The 25,723-nt window shown below is 32.1% G+C and overlaps 1 protein-coding gene across 1 annotated transcript in view; it reads left to right on the top strand.

The window, feature by feature from the left end:
* Positions 1–23,294, top strand: part of LOC116339045 (protein serrate-like) — a 124,472-nt gene extending 101,178 nt beyond the window's left edge. Inside the window, exons 3-12 of the mRNA XM_031764656.1 lie at positions 1,002–1,056; positions 1,588–1,693; positions 1,839–1,987; positions 2,083–2,143; positions 17,051–17,184; positions 18,548–18,723; positions 19,901–20,159; positions 22,128–22,241; positions 22,471–22,695; positions 23,057–23,294. Of these exons, the coding sequence (XP_031620516.1) occupies positions 1,002–1,056; positions 1,588–1,693; positions 1,839–1,987; positions 2,083–2,143; positions 17,051–17,184; positions 18,548–18,723; positions 19,901–20,159; positions 22,128–22,241; positions 22,471–22,695; positions 23,057–23,271 (1,494 nt within the window). The 3' untranslated portion in view covers positions 23,272–23,294. The remainder of the gene's footprint in view (positions 1–1,001; positions 1,057–1,587; positions 1,694–1,838; positions 1,988–2,082; positions 2,144–17,050; positions 17,185–18,547; positions 18,724–19,900; positions 20,160–22,127; positions 22,242–22,470; positions 22,696–23,056) is intronic.
* The last annotated feature ends 2,429 nt before the right edge of the window (positions 23,295–25,723 follow it).

A 25,723-nucleotide genomic window follows, 5' to 3' on the forward strand; every position in this document is an offset into this window, starting at 1 on the left:
TGCTACAATAATTTGCGGAAAAACCGCCTCCACTTTTTCTGTGAGTACACAAACATTTCGTGTTTTTTTGTTGGTTTTCTGAATTTTCACAAAAATCCCACTTTAAAAAAATAATTGCGATCAATTTGGTGTGAAGATGAGCAAAAGATGTCAACCATTGAATGTAAATAGAAAAGAAGTATGGTCACCATACTATGGTGAAGAAAAAACGAGAGGGGAGGGAAGGTCAATATTGGCGACATACATTTTTTTTCCAATTCAGGATAAATCCATTTTTTTCAAGTTCAAGTCAAAGAATGTGTAAAAATAGTCCCATATAAAATTCAATATTGTATTTTTCCACAGAATGGCATTCAAAAAACATTTTTTTAAAAACCGCGCATCGATTTTATCGACTATTAACACAGTTCCATTATGCAGAGCATTTGGAATAAATAGAAAACAAAGTCGGGATGATTAACAAAAATAAATTGATTCAGATTGTATTCTTATGAATAAATGCGTTCATCTAATGAACCAATGTCTGATCATTTGAAAATCAAAACCAGTGAAAAAAGATCGTTGAATAAAGCGATAAACACTGAAATTACCGTGTAATTTCGTTTTGTGGAGAAAAAAAGAGATAAAAAAAGAACATGAAGAAAAACTGCGTAGTTTTTGCTCTTACTAGTAGTAGTGAGTCACTACATGTGAAAGATGATGCGCCAGGGATCGTTAGTTAACTCAGAACAAACGAAGTTACATCGTTCATGTGGCGATAAATTCAGTTTTTAATTTACCGGAAATATATAAAATCGTTTAGTGATCGTCTCTTACACTCACATACTCGACGATATTTTATGCACAATTTTTTTCGTTTCATTTGCGCCTTCTATTTTATTTCTACTTTTATTTTTCAAAATATTTTCTACAATTTAATTTGTTTAAATTTTTGTAATAATTTATTGTCTAATGTTTTTCGTTTGCCTTGTTTTTCACTCATGTATCCATTTTAATTTCAGAAATCTTTTACGCTGATACTCCAAGCGTTGGATATGTACAATACTTCTTATCCAGGTAAGTAATTACATTCATGTCACATTATTAACGATATTTGTCTTTGTGCATCCCTTCAATTGGACAAAACACAGATTGACATCAATGTTGTCGTCGTCGTTTATGTCGTTTCACGTGGAAAAGTAGATGGTATACATGAGAATACTATATTCCGATTTGATCCATTGTTTCTGTTTCGAATAACGTGTGAATCAATTAAATCTATTTTTGTAAAATAGATACACTTTTTCTCGTTAAAAAGTAGTTGATCATCACATTGTCTATAGACATAGTTAATATAATTTACCAGTCTGTTGATGATGGTCAGTGTAATAATCCATTCCAAAGCAAACCTTTTTCTTAAAATATTTGCAACTAATAACAAAGTTTATGTTGGATTCATCCGAATTACTTGATTTTTCTTTCCCGAAGAAGGAATACAAAAGATGAAATCATTTTAACTACATAGCGGCATAACTTACCTTGAAACAAAAATAAAAACAGAAAAATATTTGTAATAGATATTTTTATATATTATTTGAAATGTTACAGTATCAGAACAACTGATTGATGAAGCTTCATTTTCTGGCGTAATTTTGCCATCGTCTGAGTGGAATACATTGAATTATATCGGTAAAAATGCGCGGATAACGTATCGGTAAGTGAAATGTTGCGATTAAATTGTAAATTCGTATCGATTTTTTTGGTGTTATATTTATATTATTGATCTGTGTTGACCTTTTTCGATTTCATCAGATTGTCCATTGAATATATATTGTTGTTGTTTTTTGTTATTATTTCAGTGTTCGTGTACAATGTTCTGAGAACTATTTCAATACAACATGTACGACATTTTGTCGATCACGTAATGATCGTTTTGGTCATTATACCTGTGGAGAACGCGGAAATAAGGTTTGCCTAAGCGGATGGAAAGGTGCTAATTGCGAAGAAGGTTTGACTACACAAAAATAAAATCATTTTTCATGCTCACATTTTCAATTTACACAATGCATTTTTGCTCTTCTCTCTATTTTGCGTTCATTTCAGCTATTTGTAAACGTGGTTGCCACGCAAACCATGGAACATGTTTGATTCCAGGCGAATGCACGTAAGTTGTAATTCTATGTCATATATTAGTGAACTTCATCCGATTGAAATCGAATCGAATATATTGGCCTGTGGTTGGTAATTTAACTAATTTTGTTTTTATTTCGCTATTAATTTCACAAAACTAATACTAACTTTCATGATAACTATAAATTTCATGAAATTCTGTGGCAATTGGCAACGAAGTAGTAATTATGTATGATTGTTGAAAATGCGATGAACGAAAAGACAATTCTAACCCACAACAAATCAACGGACCGATTGGAACCACCAATAAAAACAAAAGAGTCAGATCGATGCAAATAGAGCGAAAGCGAAAAAAGAAGAAATCCGTAAAAATATTCAAACGAAACAGTGCTCAATTGCAGTAATTTTATAATTAAATAAATCACGAATCAAATTATGTCATGATTTAGTGTGCCTCATTGATTTGTGTATAGCGCGCATTGACACAAGCAATTCTCTATATTTCGTCTAGTTTCATTATGTTCATTGTACTGCATGATAATAGAAAACGTGAACAATAACTACCATGAAAAAACTTAAAGCATTTCAAAGTATAATGAGCTCTGATGAATAAAAGAAAACAACCACAAATAACTACACCGGAATGTATATCGAAGGGGCAAAATAAAACGAAATAAAAAAGAAGGTTCTCTCTCTCTCTCTCTCTCTCTCTTTTCTAAATTAAAATTTCCGATGAAGTTGAATGTTTTTCCAATGCAATTGAAATACAGAGGTCGGTAAATAATGAAACGATGAAAAGAAAAATAGCCTTATAATTTGTTGGACGGTAATTCAAGTTTCAATTCATTTAATTTTTCTTTTTCTTCTGCCTTATAAACGAGTTGCTGCTCCATTCTGTTCTTCATTCTATTAAAGTAATAGGTACCATTGGCAATTAAATTGAACAGCATTGTATATCGCTCAAAGCCGTAGCAATTTTTATCCATACATTCGATGCTGTCACAATTCATGATATGTTCACTGATCATCATGCAATTTGTATTTCATGAAGAGTGTTAGCCGCTGTCGAAAAGATACACTTTATGAAGAAAAAAAAGGAATAATCAAAAGACGAATGGATTATCTGATATTTTCAACAGTTTCAATATTTCACGACCCGATCATCATGAAGCGCGACAATGTAATTTTTGTTTTACAATTCGAGTGCATCTCATCTTACCGCTCCTTTTATATAACATGAGCTAGATTGTTTCTGTTGCTTTCCATCAATTTCCATTAACATTTTTGTTTAGATCATATTTTATGAAAGGAATAATGTGATTGAAACGTTCAATTTTATATGTATATGTCACATGGACTATATGTGCACTATGGCATTACTTTATAGTTGGTTGTTACGAAAGTTTGATTCAAAGATTGTAATCATATCAAATAATCAAAACATTACCATAAAAATTGAATGAACATTTCATATTAAATCTGAGCAAATTCTGTTAGACGTTTGACGTTCATTTATTGAAGAAAAAGACATTGAATTCATTAAGGATTCAATTGTTTATTTTCCACAGTATGTTGCTTGTTTAACATAATTATAGACCGAACTGAGGAACATATGTCATCAACCTTTTTAAAACAAAAAATAAACATAAAACAAACAAAATGTTCTATACACGGAATATTCAATTGGACGTAGAATGCATAAATCATAAAACACCATAGAAAACTAATCTCTTTGAACATTATCTTAAAAATGAAAAGCACGAAACAGAAAAAAATAATGAAGTAACGTTACTTGTGTTCCTCGACATTATTTATGGTTCGGACAGAGTAAAAAACACACAAAAAATTACACTTTTTGAACAATCATTGTTCTTCATTTCGCATGCGGTTCTCATTTTTCATTAGTCAATGCATTGTATATTGGATATAGCCCAAGCAAATGAAGACGTTCAAATTATATTCTCACTGTGTCATTGGCGCGTATATTCTCGCGCTCATCCAAACACTATACAAATCTGAAAACATATATTCAAGATATTAGTGATTTGTTTTAACCGCGACGCACAGCGAAAGCCCACCAAAAAGTGAATCGTTTTAAGTAGAATAAATGAATATGTGCCTATTTACCTAACGAGTTATTTCTTTTCAATTCGTTTTTCTCAATGGGTTTCGCTGTCATTGGAGGTTTTTTTTTAGCTTTCTTTAGCCCATTGTTCGATACAAAGATATTCCTTTAAACTGTTCGATTCTCTCGTTGTCATTTAATATATCTAAAATACAAATTGATGCTTTTAAAAATTCCAGAACTACAATTGCAAATCGACAGATATAACCACTGCGCGCATCACAAAATAAGTAACATAAATAACCATAAGATCACTCGAACACATATACAACATGGATAAATGAAGAAAAAAAACTAACGTCGATTGAAATATCATTTACTGTCAAACGATGCGCCCACCAGGCAGCAAAATACAGACATAAGCCAAAGTACACATACAAGAAAAGACAAAGAACAAATATTCACATAACTTAATGTCAAATAAATTACACGGTAAAAACAAAACCTATACACACCGTATAACAACCGTTAAACAAAAATTGTGTTGTTGTTATCACCTTTTTGGTCATTTTGAGACCGCCCATATTTAATCAAATAAGCAATAGCCACGATTGATTGCCATCTTCTGCCTCAAACATCATTTTTTCTCTTAAGTTTTTCTCTTAAGCATTGGGTATAGTGTGCTTTTCATATGCTAATTTTGTCAACATGGTCAAACATCAAACAATTCGGAAGATGCCGAACTTTATTTCATTAGAAAAAGAAGAAAAGAAGATTTTTTTTTGCAGAACAAGTAAAAATCTATGTGTGAAGAATTTCATCTATTTCAATATTTGACGAAAAGTTTTTTTTGTCTTCTCGTTTCTATGAAGACTTTCGAAAGCATAGTTATTTTTTCCTTTAATCTCTTTTGTTGAACAAAGCAGCAAGCATTGGTTTTTTACCCAGTATTTCTTTACCTTTGTCAATTTTCTGTATGTGGTAGATTTTACCACATCACAGATCGTTTGTCATTTTGAATTAAAAGATAGATGAAAAGAAAAGGTGTGATCATTATCATCATCAGCAACAATGAGAATGTTTTTTTTATCATTTATTTTATTCTTATTCGGTGATAAATCGATTTTCATCAGAACTTTTGGCTTGATGTTAACATACTTCCGTAGAGTTTCGAAAAAAAAGAAACGGCAAAAGACAGCAAAGCGAAGAAATAGAGAAAAAGACACAGTATGTTATAATAATGAATTAACTGCACCATAATTTAGCCATTAGTAGGAAAATCACATAATTAATGACTCTATTAGTGGATTTCTTTAAATAAGTAAACATTTAGATAAAATCTGTTAACCGTTGGTGTATATGATAATTATCGGTATTAAGTTAAACTATCATCTATTAGCGACTCTCAGTGTCAAAAATTGTACATAAGTTTAAAATCCATACAAGAAAAAGAAAATTAAAAAAAAGAATATTAAATAACAATGGCAGATTGTAATAAACCATTCAATGACAAAGAAATGAAGTTATTAAGATGAAAACGTTTTCGGAAACTTTTTTTTTAAATATTAAAAAAAATTATTATTTTTTGTTATATATATGAGATTCCTAATGGCATTAATTATCATGTTTATTATCATAATTAATGTTTATGTGACAGATTTTCCAGCTTGTAATCACTATGTCTACACATCATTATCGCATTGCGTTAGGTTTAGCATTAGCTCGACAAAAAGAAATACACAAAGCGTTAACTCAACGTTGAAATTGTCCGTTTGATTTTGATCGTTGTTTCTAGTTTCATTCAAAATTCTGAGGAGCGCTCTTTTCCATTCCACTCTGGATTTTTTGTTGCAACACAATTGTAACCAACATGAATATCATGAGTATGTGATGGAAGTACCTAATCAAATATTCCAAAGGAGTACGTATCAGATTTGTAAATCAAATGTTTCTTCGATGAATGAATTTTGTTATATGCATGCAACAGATGTAAGATGTGATTCAGTTGTGTTATTTACATTGTCACATCTTTTGGTCTTTCGGTTGATGGCTTGTGCGCAACGAGAGCAAGTATGAACTTTATTTAAATCGTTGTGGCAAAAAAATTGCTCGTGTTTTTCTCCAAAAAATACATCAACATAGAGTTTTTTTTATAGATAGACGGGTTTATTTGTTGTAGTATATATTATTTGGAGAAAAATAGGAACTTTTTTTTCGTCGCAACGATTCATTTGTATGTTTCTTTGATTGCTCATAAACGATCGTGACTTACGTATGTTATGTTTTCGCTACTAGATTTGATAATATTATTAGTGTGTAAAACAGTTGTCTACCTGAATATTTGTTCACTTAGCAAAATCAATCAGCGAATCAACAAACACAAATCATATTCATCTAGATGTTTCATTTACATTTTTTTACTGTTTCATCAATCACAAACTGAATATTTTTGTTGCATTTCATGTTTAACTGATCTCAAACGCAATACACACAGTGTACTCCTAATTTCATGTCAAGCTGGTTTTCATGTCAAGCACTAGTAAGTCCAAGTTTGTGACAATGTGATTGTCATGATTTATCATAAAATTGAAAAGACAATTTTATTTTTTCTATAGTATTTTCTGGTATTTTTAGGCAATTTAAATCGATTTATTGTGATAGTGACACGAAAATGAGATTATGTTAAGTTAACATTGTTAACCACTTCATTTGCTAATTTATCAAAATGTAAAAATAAAAAATATGTATATTTCTAGTAGAAATTTTCTACTTTTGTGTAATATTTAAAACTATCAAAGATCATTTTATTATAATTGTGACCAACCGTAACGATTGTATTGTCACAAACTACGATTAGTACTCACAATACAATATAATTCACAACTTTCACAGGAATATTAAAATACCAATTGCACAAAGTTGACGTGTCGCAGTGGGCACAAACGAGAATAATACACCAGTTTTTTGGTGTAAGCTTTGCACTTTTTTGGTTCCCTTTTTAGTGTATCCTATACACCAGTTTTTGGTGTAGTGCTTACACATGGTCGGTGTTTTTAATACACCACCGGTGTTTTTTTATACACCTTTGGTGTATATGAAATACCACTATTTCGTTACATTAGAAATGCTATTAGTGCATGACTTGAACCAATTTCTAGCAGGGACTACCGCGACATATTTATAGTAAGATATTTATTTATAATACTTAGAAATAATTCTTATTTCGTTGCGTGCACGCTACAATGGAAACGCAAGACTCTGCTTGTACATACACAGAGACGAAGAGCGCAAAGGCTACATAAAAATGTGCATGCTTAATAAATGATAAATAAATAATTTTTTATGTTTTGTGTTGTGAATGTGGCGCGATAATTGCATGGCTTTATTCACAGACCGAGTATCGCCGAGATGTTTTGCAGTCATGGTGTAAATTATACACTATTATTTTTATATTTTGGTGTTTTGATTACACAATATGTGATGACATTAAACAAAGTTCTTCTTGCAAATATTTTATAAGAAATATGGTCATAACGTAAAAATTGTGTACTTTTAATCGCGAATTGCGATCATAAAATTTAAAACGAAATACACTTTACGTGTTGGAATTGTAAGGTACCCCCCTTAAAATTCATGCGGCTCAAAAATTCGTGATTTTAAATTTAAAAAAATATTTAAGCAATATAAATATTTTTTTATCCTTATGTTATATCTTCAAAATAATATTTTTCATGACTTTGTTGAACAAAAAAACTTGGATAGTTTTCATACTGTTTTAAAAATATATTTCAATAGAAAAAATTTAAAATGAATTCAGTAATTTCAATGATGCAAAAATGGCTACAAGAAGAAGAATATCATAAAAATATGGCAGCGGTAAAAAATATACACTATACACTACACTACTTGTGGTATATTTGATTCACCGGTGCATATGATATACCAATTTGGTGTATGCAATGTTATTATATTATATTGTTGTAAATAATGTACCACTAGTGGTGTATACGTTACACTGCTGGGACTTAGTCATTTGGATACACCATAAATCGAGAAAGTAGTGCAAGTTATCTACCAAAAACTTTGCGGTTTATGTTATTTACCACGTCTCGTGAAATGTATACACCAAAATTCAGCGGTGTATCTCATACACTAGATTGATACACCAAAAATTCGAAAAAAATTCGTGATATACCGAAAATATTGCGGATACACCGAAATATACACTACTTTTTGAAAAAAAAAAAAACCTTCATTTGTGCCCACTGAGATTCATTACGACACAAGTAGTCAGGATGTGCTAAAACAGAAATATAATTATAGGAAAGGAAGATAGAGAGAGAGAGTTGGTGAATAGTATTGTTTTCTTTGTCAGTGTTTTGTATTCAAAACAAATGTGATTCTTTCAAACAGAAATATAATGAAAGTTTCATTATGAAACTCATGTTAACGTATCGTTAAAGCGACGAAGTGGCGTTTTTGTTTTGCTTCAAAAAGAAAATGAGATAAGAGCATAGAATGAGCCCAAACAGATAAAAATATATACAGGGTGATTCAGAATTGGAGGTCAATATTTTCCCACAATTTTTTTTAGCTCATTAGGAGTATAAAAGTGTATGGGCACTTTTCTCGAATCGGGTGTTTAAGTAGGGTTACAGCCCTAGCCCCCTAAAGGTCAAGATTTTCTATGTTTCGGTTGATTTCCACGGACGGTCACCACAGCGGTGTTTTTCAAAAGGCATTTTTGATTATTGGCTTGTTGGAAAGGTCTCTCGACCAAAAATCGAGGAAAATCGTAATTTATCTCGAAAAAACACGTGATAAACCTATCTTTTTTATTCCAGAAATCGAAAGAGTATTCAATTCTGAGCCGGTATGCAAATTTTCAGAATCTAAATTTATGTGGGTGGGTCAAAAATTTCAACGGTCCGAAGTGGAGCGACCGAATTTTTTTTTTTTTTTTCATTTTTTGGAATCGAATTTACCGGGTCAGTTTTTTCCACAGATTATCTGGTTTTACAACCGATCTTACATAATTCGGACCCGAGAAATCCAATGGTGCCAACGATTTTGTCCGATCGATTCGAAGTTCTGAGATAATCGGCTTCGAGCCTACCCCTTCGAAGGATATTTTGGAGTTCCATTTTTTTTTCATTCGATCGGTATGAAAATTGGTATTGGGGGTTTTTAGGTACAAGGAAACCGAATAAGTAACCCTACTTAAACACCCGATTCGGGAAAAGTGCCCATACACTTTTTTACTCCTAATGAGCTAAAAAAAAAATTGGGAAAATATTGACCACCAATTCTGAATCACCCTGTATATTTCTATCGACAAATAAAACAAGCTTCCGATTATAGTTAAATGAGACATTTATTTCAAAGTAAATAATATAGCTGTAAATTTGCTTTCCACACTTGTTACTATCTTTGTAGCCTGCCACTCTTAAACTCGCCTCACGTGTGTATACTTTATGCACTGTGCATGGTTTTTTAAATGTGTATGTGCTTATATGATTTGGACAAACAATTGAAGTTAATAACAACACAAGACCAGCAAAATGAGGAATTTCAAATGGATCGAATGGTACAATCTAAATCACGAGTAAATAAATCAATCAAGCGAATATAGGTACATATGTATATTGAAACTAAACCAAAGGAGAAAATGCATTTTACAATGATCCGTTTTAAAACAATAATTGTTTATCGACTTTGAGCATTGAAGCAAGAAGTTATGATAAAACCGATATGATTGATTAGAAGATAATCAATAATAATTGGAATCTAACGTCTCTGATGTACACGTATATGGTAAAGTGCGGTTATATTAAATGTTCTATTGGTAATTTCTGCATGCAAATATAACTCAAAACTATCTGTGACAAAATGTTGTACTCCAGTGTCGATAAATAAGTTTTCAATAAATGAAATAACGCCACAATATGACATTATGAATGACAATTAAATAATAAACTATGTCAACCCCTTTGCATTTTTTTTATCGAAATCTTATTGTAATATAATAAAAAGATTTTACTTTGGATGGGAAATATTTCATTGGAAAGTTATATATTTCACGCAGCAACATTTTTTGCGTTAGACTTGAATAAAACGAATCAAATTCGGCATAATGTTGTTAGCAAAAGAGCAAATAAAGTAAAAAGCAAAAAATAAAACGGTGAATAGAAAACAAAACAAAAAAAAAAAAAAACAGGCAAAAAAACACGAAACAATTATGTAGCAATTACCTGTATTGATTTCTTGGTGCACCGCTGGTTAACCAATTGTATGCACTTCAATCGCGACACCGTTCCCATTTACATGTATGCGCGAGATCGTGTTCCAGCAAAAGCCAAGCATCTAATTGAATTATTATGCACAATGCATGGAATATTTAGTACTCTAGAAAAAAAAAAACAATTGATCAAAAGAGAAATACGAGTAGAAGAGTAGAGAAAACGGTACAAAACGACAGAAAAAAAACAGTGAGAGCTATCGAATTGTGTGGTGATAAACGTGCCAGTGATGATGGCGCCAATAAAGCAATGCACTCTGTTTATCGATATACGTATATACTATATACGCCACTGCATCAAATTTGGGTTTGTTGTGCCAAAAGCATTTATCGACTCTAATGAACATCACATTTTAGTTCTTTTTTCTTTGCACTTTTCTCATTGAACTGTTTGTTTTTCAATGACAATAGAAATGAAAAAGAAAAAATACAATCTCAATTCGATTGGAGAAAGAACCGAAACATTCATTCGTTCATTTCGTCGCTCTCTCCGCATCTTATTTTCTGTTATTTTCTTACTAGAAATTTTCTATCATTTGTTGAGAATATGGGCCCCAAATCTGATTACAAGCCAAGAAAATTCAGATGCGGTTCATGTTTCGGAGATTTTTTGACCCCGGAGAACACAAACAAAATACCTACTCGACGCGATCATTTGAAAGATGTGCAAATGTGGGCTCAGAAACACGACATTTATATCATTATCACGTACCAAATGTTCACACTTTCTAAAAGTCAAACATTGCACGACAACTGACACAACTATGCACAAAGCAAAAACCAACAAATAAAAACGAAATAATCACAATTATAATCATGAGTGAAAATGACTGAATGAAAATAAAATGAACAGAAACAAAATCCAAAAAGTAACGAATTACACACATTTCGAAAAAAAACCAGACAAAGGAAATTTTGTGTTATTTAGATCGAAAATTGCAGAATAAACTTTGAATTCGCAGTATATAATAGGTACGGCGCCTTTAGTGTTTGTGTGTACCTTTTTATCTTATTATACGGGCTAATCACGAATTGTAAATATACAAACGCAAATGCTCATTTGCACAAATGTTTTTTTTTTTAATTTTATACTGAACTCCTGAATACGTCAGTATTCATTGTCACTGGTGTGTTTTCTCCCGCTCTTCATTCCGGTCTTGGACCACCGTCTTTCTGGTTGTCGTACTATTGTATGCTTGTAGTTTCGGTCTATTTTTCAGATTACTTTCGTGCAAATTCTTCCAAATCACAATTACGAACGCAATTAAATATTTCGTAACATTAAATTGGATTTCCACAAATGCACAAAAAAACCAAATAACCAAGAGTTCCAAATGGTGTGTGTGTGTGTTTCAAAAGTAAACAAAAAAATCCGGTAAATGTTTAAAACTAATAATATTAATTAATATATATAAAAGTGATTTTGTTGTGACTCATTGCACAGCACTTGTATTTATATTCAAAAAAAGTTTCTTCAGCTAATCTGTTGCCCTTGCATTTGTGCAAACACCATTTCAACTTCTTCACTTCGAACGAATTTTGTTGTTGTTGTTTTTGCTTCGTAAAATAAAACATAAAATATATAGATCTCTGTGAAAGTATTGCGATTTTTAGTACCAAATCGAATAATCTTGCAACCCACTTCTCTTTGCCAAATCTATATCTTTTTCTGTCATTGTTCTAGTCGTCGGTGTTCTTTTTCATTCATTTTTAATGTGCACGCCATTTAAATCAGTAGTGACTTTAGTTACTTAAAACAGGCACTTAATTTCTTACTACACTCGAAGAAAAATACTCATGTTGCCAAATATTTCATAGGGAAACAAACCTACAGATGAAAATACAAAATGTCAAAAAGACACCATTTCTACCTCACATGCAACGAAAATAATTACAACAAAGGGTCTGCAATGGAAAAATAAAACAGCAATTGCAACTGTTTTTACGTGTATTTGTGATATTGTCATGCTTCGGGTCTCTTTTTCGTTAGAACGATCGTTTTCATGTTGTTTCCTTTAATTCTTTTCGTTGTTCAATGCGTAGGTCATTCCGAACACATGGCGTAATAATAGTCGTTGTCGTTGTTGTCATTGTTATTGTTTCAAAAACTTTCCCGACTGCATGCGAATAATACAAAGTTTTGAAGAAAACTTTCTGATAATAACAACAATAGAAACCATCGATTCACTTATGACCAACTCCAATTCATCAATTTCGAAGGTACCAAACGTGATTGGTTAATCGATGCTCTATAACAATTTTATGTCAAGTCCAATCTATTTACCTTGAGACGTGCACTGAATTCAATTACATCAATAAAAAGTAATTAAATCAGAAACGAATCCAGTATCGCTTTATCGTTAAAAAAAATCTTCCATGTATATAAAACCTCTGGAATTTTTTATAAAGCAGAGCATCTTGATTTGCTGCTGCTCAGCATATAGCTGAGAGCTGAGAAATGCTGAACTCGTGCGGCTAACGCATACGAAACATTGTCAAAAGAAAGTAATTTCCAAAAATATATTATTATTTTCCATTTTTCCGCCGCAACATCGAAAATTCCAAATGTCGGATATTCGTCGTCCAATTCTCGGCTCCCAAATCACTTTCCGATCAATTTGTTCGGAATTATTCCGAAAAACATATTTCTATGAATGAATATTGTTTTGAATAATATTGTAGCACATAACGAGAATAATAGTCGTTATTCATAAGACAAAAAAAAATAAACAATATTCCACTTATTTTGTTCGGAATTATTCCGACACCTCTTTCAACAGTGGAATTATTCCGACAATATATTGAGCGGACTATTCATTTGAAACTAATATTTTTTTGTCTTTTCAACGTTTGGCGTCAAATATGGACACCAAAAGTACCAAAATATAACTTTTATAAAGCTCTACATTTGTCGCCAAACATTGAAAATATTAAAAAAATTGTTACACACTCAAAATATAAGCTACGGTCAGGCGCTGAATCGGACTGAAAGCAATAGAAGTGGTTGTTATAGTGATTGTAGTAATGTGAGTGTTAATATAATTATAACAATAACTTTTATTGTTTTCACTGAGCTGAGTTGTTTATATAAACAAATGATTCCGAACGATTTTTGTGGATTGTTCTAGAATATCGGCCCTGATCTATAATATTTTTGGTTGAATTTCACAATGATCCAAATACGACTTTAACTGTCACATCTGTTAAATGCAAAGTGTTTCACTTGAAACTTTGGTGCTTTATGTGTCGGCAATTGGACGATTTATTCCGGAATAATATTACAGTGAAAAATGAAAAATAAATATAATTGTTTTTCTTTATATTTTCAATATTTCTGTTCAATAATTAAATTAAACTATCTACAATTCGCAGACATATTTTTTTTCCAAATTAGTTATTTTGTCATATAAAAAATGCATTTTACCGGCTTGTCTCAAAACGACATAGCTAGGGGGCAGACACGTGGAATAGGATTAGACTTTTAGTGTAAAGATTCGAGAAATTTCAATGAAATAGCAACGTATGTGAATGGATTCGCATGGAATAGCGAAACAGTGCATGGAATAGCAAAAATTGTTTCACTTCAAATCCATTTGACATTTCTTTTGACTTTTATTGATGGATTAGTGGAATAGTGTGGAATAGCAGAATTAACATTTTTGACGGAAACAGTGCATGGAATAGGAAAAATAGTTTCGATTCCACATTTGTGTTTTTGGATTAGTGGAATAGCTGGATTAGTAATTTATATAGTGGATTCGGAATTTATTCTCGGTGTCTCCCCCCTAGCGACATAGTTTTACTTTTGACGTGAAAAAGTGATAAAAATGCCGAATTTCTTTTGAACGTAATTTGTGAAAGCAATAATAGATTTTTGATTAAAATTTGGATTATAATAAAGAGATTTGATATTGATCTTTTATAATTTACTTTTAAAAATTCAATTAAAATGAATTTTCAATTTTTAATTTCAATTCACCTCTCGGTATTCCTACATTTGGCAATGTACTGTAATAAAATAATAATAAATGCCAGTATGAAAGAGGATAAATAATTCTCTATCCTTCTCTATTTTTTTTTCAGTTAATTTGGAAACAAATAACTAATAATAATATATAATATGCCATAAGCGCAAATAATTCGAAGTCTATTGCATTATCAAATCTCATTGAAAATATCATCTGTACGCGCGCGTGTACGTGCTTTTATGTGTGTTTGCATTGCTGCGTTTTAATTCAATGAATTACACGTTTATATTAACATCACTTTATGTCAGAAAGTAGTTCACCCAACCGATATATGTGAATGCCTGTAAATGTAAATCGTTTTATATCAAAATCCATGTTAATTGATTAAAAAATCGCAAATGGAATGGAATATTTACCGAAAATCGCATGTGAAATTTTAATCATAGCATGGGGCGGAAATGAATGAGACGAAATTTTCTCTCTCATGGGCGCAGCCATATTGAAAATTTTGTATGCGCTTATATGTAAAATTGGTGGCGCCACTGGTATATTTGATGGAAAAAGAAGAACATGTTTGAGTCTCACTCGTTTATATGTAAATTACATAGGCATTTCCAGGCCATGAATCATAGAATCAAATAAATAAACGATGACTATAGCGACAACTATTTGTCACTCTTAGCGTTATCTATCGGCATACTAAAAATAGAAAATATAACTAGTAATTATAGTTTCACAATACTGAATTCAGTAACATGATGGATTGATTTTTCACCATTTCATATTAAAGCTTATTCAACTAAAGAAGTTATTATCTACACCTCAAAAACAATTAACAACAAGCATTGCTTAGCAAATATTTGTTATGTTGTTACACGAGCAAAACGAAGGCTAAAAATGAGAATGGGTAAATGCACAAATATGCAAAAACAAATATAAACTAAAGAGAGAAAAAGAAGTGATCAAAAGAATCTGTGCAAAAGAATCAACGACAAAGATACATTATGCGCTGATCATCCTGAACTACGTTATTGTGTATAAATAATGCACATTAGTGTTATATATATAGCAAGCATGATAAGGAATTGAAGAAAAATACAATAATTTTACGTAAAATGAGACGTATAACGTGCATGCATGTATTTGCCAGATTCGGATTCAATTAAAGACAGAGATAGAAACAGAAACGTGCTACATGCCAAGTAACAACAACCGCAGCAAAAAAAAAGCATTGTGAAAATATGAATTCAGGAGTGGCTTATTACAAGTACACTAACCAGTAAACCTTCTAATATACACCCCGATTTCGCATGGAATCGGTAGAGAGGCCCAAAGAAAATAATATAATTTGAAAAATTTGTGTAACATATTAGAAGGTTTACTGGGGTAAGCGCTTCTGTGATTAGTTTGCCAAGAAGCACATTGTTTGACAAGTACGATATCATGTTCACATAAAGTATCCTTGTATGCGCACTTTGTGGAGCACAACATATGATACTATTACATTAAATAAGAAGAATTCTCATGGTAAATACTTTTCTTGCAGACATCAAATGAACATAAAAGAAATAGTTTGTTATGCGTTCAAATAATGATCTCGCGGGCGTACAGATCCACAAAATCGTGCACGTATGGTGGCCGGCATTTTCAATACATTATTTAGATATTCAAGTACAAGTATTTTCGTTTTTTTATTCTTACTTCCAAAAATAATAATAATAACTTATTCGTTACGGTATTATTCCTGTTATAAGATTTTTAATTTTTCGGTTATTATACACTTTATTATTCTGATTGCACTCAATCAGATGCTTCACTCTGCACAAAGTATATAGTTGAATAGCAAACCAATATTATAAGTTGATTTTTTTGTCTTGTTGGCGCTGCTGTTGTTTTACTGTTTTTCTTTCATCGCTTTCGTGCACTATGAATATTCGTTGTCGCCGCAACTTTTTTTTTGAAATTTTACATTCAAACACATTTTTATAATTACATTTTCGCTGTTGTTCGTTATTGTACATTCTTGCTTTTTTTGCTTATTCGCACTCAATTTTGCTTGTTCGTGCGTAAGGAAGTTGTTTCAAAGTTTTAATTTTGAATTTTGAAATTAAACGAACAAATAAGGGACATCTATAGAAATTATTTTCATACAGCTAATTTTAAAAAGAATGTGTGAACAAATATCGATGAAAAGATTGAACTGACGCTCATCAACTCAATTCAGTCATTCTCGTCTGTCAAACAAAGAATATAAAGATACAATAAAAAAATATGCTTCATATTGTTCAGCTAAATAGCAAACGATTAGAAATACATTGAATTAGAATGTACAATAGATTCGTCTCGGAATATCCTTTCGGTCAATTAATCACGTATTCGATACGTGGTGGTCCATTATTTTCAAAATAGAAAATTAATGAATGAATTATCGTTTTTTTTTGTCATAAAAGGCATACTCGATTCTTAATTCTTATAATTTAATCGAAATATAACAAAGCATTGTAAAAAGCGTTTATTTCGATGAAGATTTCAATCAAGTTCTTTTTACTTTTATTAGGTAACCAAAGCATCATCATTTTATAAACTAAATTTGGTTTTTCAAATATTCAGGTGTCGTTCGGGATGGGAAGGACCGTTATGTGATCAATGTAAAGTTTATCCCGGATGTAGACACGGCTACTGTAATGGAACTGCTTGGAAATGTGTTTGTGACACCAATTGGGGTGGAATTTTATGTGATCAAGGTATGTCTATAAATTGAAATCAATTCAATCACATCAAATTCATACTAATCCATATTATTTTGAATTTAAAACCAAACAACATTTAAAATCAGATGTTGGCGAATATAACAATATAAGTAGCATAGTTAAATTGACGAATGCTGTCATCTAACCGACATATTATTAAAAGAAAGAGATACACTGACGCATTGCAGTCTATCAAAAATTGTGCGTATTCATAGTCAATCTATTGTAGTCAATTTCAACCGCATCCGCACTCCAAACAATACAAACATAAAAAATTTCCTGATACAATCCGAAAACCAAAAGATTGTACAAACAATAAATTACAGTTTAACGAATCTCGCCCCTGTTTCCCTAATAAAAATTACCACACTTGATTATCGTATATTCGTAACGGAATGAAATAAACAATAGTCGGTTCGTTAGTTTCTTTTGTTAGGTCATTTATGTGCAAATGTGTTAAAAGTATGAGCATATGAATGAGCGACATATATAGAATGCATATACAAAATACACACATTTTAAAGTTTTTGATGCGTGACACAATCATTGATATGATATATAGATACATTGATTTTCTTATATTACTATATTTAGATACATTGTCGCATTTCCCCTCTTCTACTCCGGGAGATTCAAATAGGAAATTGAATGTGTATTGCATTTATTATAAGATTTGAAATGCAAAGGACATTTCAGATTCATGAATGTGCGGAAGGAAAAAAGTATGTCAGCAGAGCAAGTGCGGTCATATGTTCAGAAAAAACAACACTCGAGCACATATTGCTATAATTTAAATGAAATACAAACGATGCACATCGGCATCAGGTTCAAATTTAATTCAATTGACTGAAAAAAATATCGGGGTTTTCACCCTTTTTTTAGTTGTATATGGAATGATCCTGAACGATTATACATCAGTTTCTTTTCATTCGGTTAGTTAGGTCACACATATTTTTTCTCTTTTTGTTCATTGCGATATTTTATCGTACAAAAGCATCCATCCCTTTTTGGTCGTATTGCACATTAGGTCATCATTCATCTATTTCTCTGCTTAAAAAAATGATAATAATTACCGAGCCTATTGAATTACTTTTGAGCCATTAAAAATTGTAAACATTTTCTCTTTACACTTGTGATTCCGACTCATTTATAGCACAATCTGTTGTTATATTAGATTAGTTAAGTAAAACGTAGACCATTTTTTGTTTTAGAATGCAATGAATAAGAAACTGAAACTTTTGTTCAGACGAATAATGGATAATGGCAATTTAATTTCTATTTTACGTATTTCTAATTCTTCCATTTTCATTGGATTGAACTATTTCTTTTTTTCTTTTCTTTTGTTTCATCCAAACAGATCTAAACTATTGTGGAACTCATGAGCCTTGTTTGCACGGTGGAACGTGTGAGAATATTGCACCAGATCGATATCGTTGCACGTGCACTGAAGGACTATCGGGCGATCGTTGTGAAATCGTTGAACATCCATGTGCAACCCAACCATGCAAAAATGGTGGAACGTGTACCCTGAAGGTATTCATATCGTTTTAATTGTTAGCTTATACCGGTACCGGATCTATCGATCGATTGTAATTGCCATCAATTTGTAAATTGGTATTTTCAAATACCTATCTTCTGTGTCCATAAAATGTGATAACTCTACAGAGTTGAAGTTAAACAAATAATTGGTAATTGAGATTGTGGAACCGATTTAATACAAAAACAATCGCAGAGTTACTTTCAATTTAAGTGAAAAGCCACTGAATATAAGGCATTTTCAAAAAACGATTGGTTTTCCAGAAATTTAAGCTTACATGTCGGCAATCCTAGCGGCAATCTGTTGAACAAGAAGGCGTTTCATCACTTGATTTGCGTACTATACATATGATAATCGATTTATTTCGTCGTTTAATTGATTGCCGACGGCGTTTTTCCACCATACACTTTGCACAAATGTAAAATTAATTTGCATTGAATTCGGTTCATGTTTGTGTATGTGAGAGAGAACGTGTAATTTCGTTCAATTCAGTTGGCGCATATCATTCATTTCCTTTTATGCTTTGTCTCTGGCATTCGATGTGGGTTTTTTAACTCCGTTGGCATTCAATAATGGAAAGAACCATCAACATTTCAATTCAAATTGCGTTCTCTTTTTTAAAGATGATGATTGAATGCAAACAATTTTAACTTATGGTTTTGAAATGAAACCGAAAAAATATTTGATGGCTTTTTGATTATGCACTTCATCGTGACCGATGACAAAAATATAAACGTAACGACACTTGATTGCAATAATGGTGAAAAACTCAAGTAAAAGAATATACTATATACGTCCAAAACTGATCGGCTTTGTTGATTGGCAGAAGTGTATGTATATTTTGCGAAAGTGTTTCATGTGCGTAAGCAAACGATTGCATTACAATAATAATTGTAATTGTGTATAGAGCACACACAAAGTACCTATTGAAATAGAAATAAATAATAGAAATTTTCTATTTTTACCCCCAACATACCCCCTAAATGGTTTTTCAAAATTCCCACCCCCATGGAAAACCCGATTATATGCGCAACCCTGTATACATTCGAAAACCAAATTGAATATTTGGCGATTTGAAATATGAAGCACTCATTTGATGTTTTTTTTATAATACTTTTTTTTGTTTTTTTTTTTTTTTTTTTTATACGATGTTGCTATTGTTTTTTGGTACAGAATCCAATAAAGTATGACAGTAGTAGCCGGAAAGAAGGCGATAAGATACTTGAACAAACGACAGCCGTTGTTGTTGTGCGAGGAATGCGTGGCATGAGTTCAATGGGAAAACCAGTTAGTATGCGACCAACTAGTGAATCTAATAGCGTCATATTGAACAACAATGCAAAAATGTCGTCTATATTATCACCAACACCGCCTGTCAACGAGTTCACTTGTACATGTGCCACAGGATGGACTGGACCCACTTGCGAAATAAGTAAGTAGTAGTAGTAGTATATTTTTCGTCCAAAATCTTAACATATCTTATAAGTTTTATAGACGATTCATCAAAATTAATTCGATCGACAAACGGTTCGGTGTTGACTATAATATTTTCCCATAACGAAAAATGAATATTAATGTGCTTGAAATAACTAATCATTTCAAATTAACTACCGATAAAGTAATTTTAATGCTCGATAATTGAACTCTTGGAGAATAGAGTTTATCCTAAAGTATAAATATGAATTGGTTCAATACTGCACTTTTAATCCTTTACAATATCTCGTCGATCATATTGTGAGCCGAGAAATACAGTAATCAAGATTCACCTTAGTAAAAATATGTTAATTGATATACAAAGTTCTTGTTGTTGACTTATACAGCTGGTAAAATACCTAGTGTTGATAAGAAGAAAAAAATGGAAAAAATGGTAATTAATCAATGCGTAATGGAACGGAATGGAAAATGAAATTAAAAAAAGAAAGTGTATACTTTATAGTTTAAAAGCAAAATCAATGACCACAACAACAACATTGCTTAAATTTAAGATTTCATTTTAGCAGCAGTAGTGTTGAGATCGCTGATCACTGTGAAAAGAGAAAAATTAATATGCTAACTATTTCTAGTACTTGTTAGCATCGTCCACCACTACGTCTTGGTATCATTGTTTCAAACAATGAGATTCCCATTATGAGAATGTTCGCGTAGACGTCCGTCCTTATATTTTTGATTTTTGATTTTAATTGTAGTAATAATGGAGTTGATGCCTGAATAGTCGGAAATAATTTGGCATCGGCAGATGATTCAACATGTACAATCCTTTCTTAATCATATTTCTCGCTTCATTCATGTCGCGATTGAATATAAGTGTTGTTTTCCATTCCTTGGGTTCCAGCTTCTCGTATTTATTTTTTTTCGTCTTGCTTGTGGATTTGGATTTGCTATTGGAACCGGTCGATCGAATGTATAGTCGTTGACAAAACAATGTTCCAAGAATACATACAAAAATACAAACACTAAAGCAGCATTTTCTGTAGCTTATTTGTATGTTGATGTTTGTTTTCATTTGTATTAGTTCATCTAATTGCGTATATACAAATTATGAATTCCATGAGTTTCAAGTTATCCATTTGGTGCCTCAAAATTTTAAGCATTGCATTGGTTCAGTGGTTACGCTTACGCTGCATGACACTGAAAGTCTCAGGTTCGATTCCGTGTGAAAACAATTTTTTTTTCTTTCATCTTTTTTTCTTATTTTTTTTATTTCATAGTTTTTTTGCATTGCTCCATTTTTTATGAGTGGAAGAAACAAGAAAAAAATGGGAGATAAATATTTTTTTTCTTGATTCTTCCACTCATAATAAATAGAGCAATTCGAAAAAATATAACAAAAACTAAAAATTCTCTCATCTGAACAACAAATTTCGTTTTTTTTTTTTGCTTTTCACTTTTTTGGCGAAAATCCCTAGCAAATCGGAAGAACAAAGTGAAGTCAAACAAAGTGAAGAGCTAAAAAAAAAAGGTCTTTACTTTTAGAATCAAAAACCCTAGCAAATTCGAATAATTTTCGCGAAAAAAATTTTCTCATACAAATCACAGTGGGAGTAAACCCGCCCCCCCTACCCCCCTCCCCCCTTCGCACATTACTGATTTGTTTATATTCTTTTGCGAAGTTGTTTCGCAATCTCCCTCTAGTACAGAAAATTCATTGGCATTGATTTAATTGACAAATATATCTTCGTTGCCTTCAAAGAGCCGATTTTACGCCATTTTGAATTGAAAGTTAAAATTAAATAAATAATTTGAATGAGTCAGTTAACAAAAGAAAATGTCAAGTCTCAAATGTTTTTGTCATTGATGAACTGAATACGATTTCCGGTTAATATAATTTTATAATGTTTTATATTTAATTTTTTCGGTCTTTTTACCTCTGTGTTTCATTTTTATGTTTGCAACAAAAAAGATATTGATGAGTGTTCTGGCGGTCCTTGTGAGCATGGGGGAACCTGTATCGACCTTGTTGGTGGTTTTCGTTGTGAATGCCCCCCAGAATGGACGGGTGATGTATGCGATATCGGTAAGTCATTATGGCAATGTGATATGAAACGAAAATAATAATAAAAAATACCATCCACATTTGATGACTATCCATCAAGTGTGATCAAATGTTACTCGTAGAAATTGGCAACATGGAAATAAAAACCCTAGCATTATTAATCCTTAAACGCAATTTACTTTTCCTTTTAATGAACAAATGAATCGCACGAATGGATTGAAAAAAATAAAATAAACGCCGACAACATCAGATGTTAATGAATGCGAATCAAATACTTCGTCTGCATTGGGTCCGTGCATAAATGCTGAATCATGTACGAATACACCGGGCGCATTTACGTGTACCTGTTTGGAAGGATGGAGTGGTTTGACATGCGCAAAAGATATTGATGACTGTGTTGGTCAATGCAAAAACGGTGCAACATGCATCGATTTGGTAAACGATTATCATTGTGCTTGCGCCAACGGTTTCACAGGTACCCCTCTCACCCAATAGATTTATCTTATTATATCATCATCTTATATCTGTCATTGCTTTTTTATCATAATTTCGATTTGGCTTTGGCCATTGATAAATCTTACTACATCAAATCATTATTCAAATCTCAAATTCTGTGAGAATCATTTTTCTTGTACATTATTTTTTTCCTTCATTTCCAATCTTCTTTGGCTTGCCAATTCGATTCTTATTTCAATGTTTATTGAACTCTCTGTTGTGTGCTTTGAATTAATGATTTTAGATTATTAATTTGACACGATTTTTTTTTATCATTCTTCTTTTTCGCCTTATGTTGCTATTCTCACATTTTCTCAATGCAACAATTTTGCTTCACACAGGACGAGATTGTGAAACGGACATTGATGAATGCGCCGTGAATCCATGCAGAAATGGTGGCGAGTGTGTCAATATGATTGCGAAATTTAAATGCATTTGCCCAGTCGGATACTCTGGAACACTGTGCGAGGTATGTAATCATTTTTCTTTTCCATATTTCTTCTCTAGGTATGTAGTTTTTTGTTTTGTTTCGCTTGTTCTGATGTTGAACGAGTGAAAAAATGCGACCCATTGTTGAATGACGACGACGACGACAGTCAAAATTTGAACTGATTCATAATGACAATAATCTCTTGTGATCTGAATTTAAATCAGGGAGCAAACACGCTGAAATTTAATTTGATTGGTTGATTTTAAGTAAGCAAACCGGAAATATAGGCCTGTTACTGATACTGTTGCTTCAGTTGCACTTTTTCCCACTTGTCCAGGCGATAACTTTCATGAAATCATCAACTCGAATGATCTGTAGTATGAAGTGAGTACTGGGAGACTGAGAGATGTCAGCCGATTTACATTTCATGTGATGTTATTTTTGTGTTGTGTGTTTTTTATTTCAATTTTATTTCTGTTTTTTCAAAGCCAGTTGAAGAATATTAACGATACGATTTTAAAGTCGATGTTTGTAAAGCCGTTGTTTTGTGGTGAAATTTTTTGCACTAAATAAATACATACGGCTTCATGATGCTTAAAAAATATTTATACGTTTTCAAGCATTTCATGCCATGTCACATTTGACATTCCACAGAATAAAAAAAAATCATTTTCAACATAAATCCAAATGAAATATGAATACATTATTAAAAAAAAGTGTCAGTGATCAACTGACAATGCGTATTAAAGATTTAATTTTGAGAACTTTTTGGCATACAATTAGGGTGTTTCCCATATCTGAAAATAAAAAAGTGGTATCTATCAATTCAAAGTACACAAAATTCTATGACAATTGATAGCATTCGCAAAACGATCGATTGATATTAAGACTTCCTGAAGCAAAATCGGAAGTAAATTCAATTGTTGCTATGCAGTGCAATTAAATAAATAAATACTTAGATTTGAGACCTTCACCCACACGTACTCTATTTATCCATAAAATTATTATCGAAAAACGTGCATATTGCATTTAAAGTCCATTAGACATGTGACAATCAATACATATACTTGCTCTTCTAAACTTCATCCGACAAAACCTGGTTCACTAAATCGAAACCAGCTACAAGTAATATCCATATTATATATGCACGTCGTCAACGGTGAAGTTGGGACTTGAGATGGAGATAACATCCAAACAGTTTATAATGTCCTACAAAAAGAAATCATACACAAATTTGTTATTAGCACAATATAGTATTACATGTTGAGCATTTGTGAATCTGGGAGCTGAACAACGTTGTCATCCGCATCGTATGCCGCGTTTTGTCGCCAGTTATTTCGAAAACATTTTATCTTAGACATAAAACCAACAGCTTGATTTGGATTCACAATCATTGCTTCTCGCACATTTCGTCGTGATAGTAGCTCTCGCTTGCTTTTCATAGTTACAATTTTCGTCGGCCAATCATCGTCATCTGGCATACATCATTCACACTCAATGTTTTTAAAGGGCTTGGTGAAAAAAAAAAACGTGCGCATATTCTTGATGTTCTGTACTCGTTCACTATTTAAACCACATTGCCCTTCATTTTCTTGAAACATTTTATCATTTTTCGATTGCCTGGACATCTTATGTTCTTCTTTATCTTTATCGGCGAGTTATGCGATATTTGAGCCGCTCCCGCATGAAAATGATACATGGCTTGCGATTTGTCTATTGCGAAACAAGGATCAATTTAATTCAATTTTTAACCACATATGTACTATGTTCTTACCAGCATGGCAGCAATCTTATCGCATACACGATTTGATTCAATGTATTTATCGAATTGTAGCCGGTCATGTATACTGCAATGGCTCTCTTCATAATTGTCAGGCGATGAGTTATGTAATCTCTCCAGTTTTCTGCCTTTGGACTCGGCATTCGCTCGGCATTCGGTTATTTTGATCATTCTGTTCGAATGCAACAAACTGACGCGTCCATCGTTTGGCTTTTGAGTTTCGCACTCCTTGTTTTGTCATGTAGTGGTACTTTTTGCTACTTATTTTAAAATTCATCTGTAAGCGGAAAAGAAACAACATATTCGATAGAATAATTTTTTACATGATAAAAATGGGATGCCTTTTTGAGAAATCACATACTCTTTACCAGAGTCAATATGTCGTCGGACCGTAGCATTCCAGGTTTTCATTCCTGGATCAATTCCCAATACGTACATGAAATGTCCATCATAATAATTTTTTCGAACCAGTTCATCATCCTCCAAATGTTGCAATACGTCGTTCGAAACTTTATATAAAATTGATGCAGACACACCATCGCTTAAAACATGGCAGTGAAATTGTTTGTTCGCTTTCAACACTTGACCGATTTTTTCCATGTTGAAGATTTCACCAAAATAATACGCTTTATGTTCACAAATATGGCCCGTTGTAACATCCAACGGAATTATTTTTGTTTCGCACATCATCCAGTATAGAACATCTTCATCTATTTTAACGAATTTCCGCATGTGTGAGCAAATCGGAATGACGGAAAGATTTTTGGTAACATCCAGTCTTCAGAAATTATATCGCGG

This window comes from Contarinia nasturtii, unplaced genomic scaffold, assembly GCF_009176525.2.
Source record: "Contarinia nasturtii isolate CC-2019 unplaced genomic scaffold, AAFC_CNas_1.1 Cnas_scaffold_493, whole genome shotgun sequence".
NCBI classification, from domain to species: Eukaryota; Metazoa; Arthropoda; class Insecta; order Diptera; family Cecidomyiidae; genus Contarinia; species Contarinia nasturtii.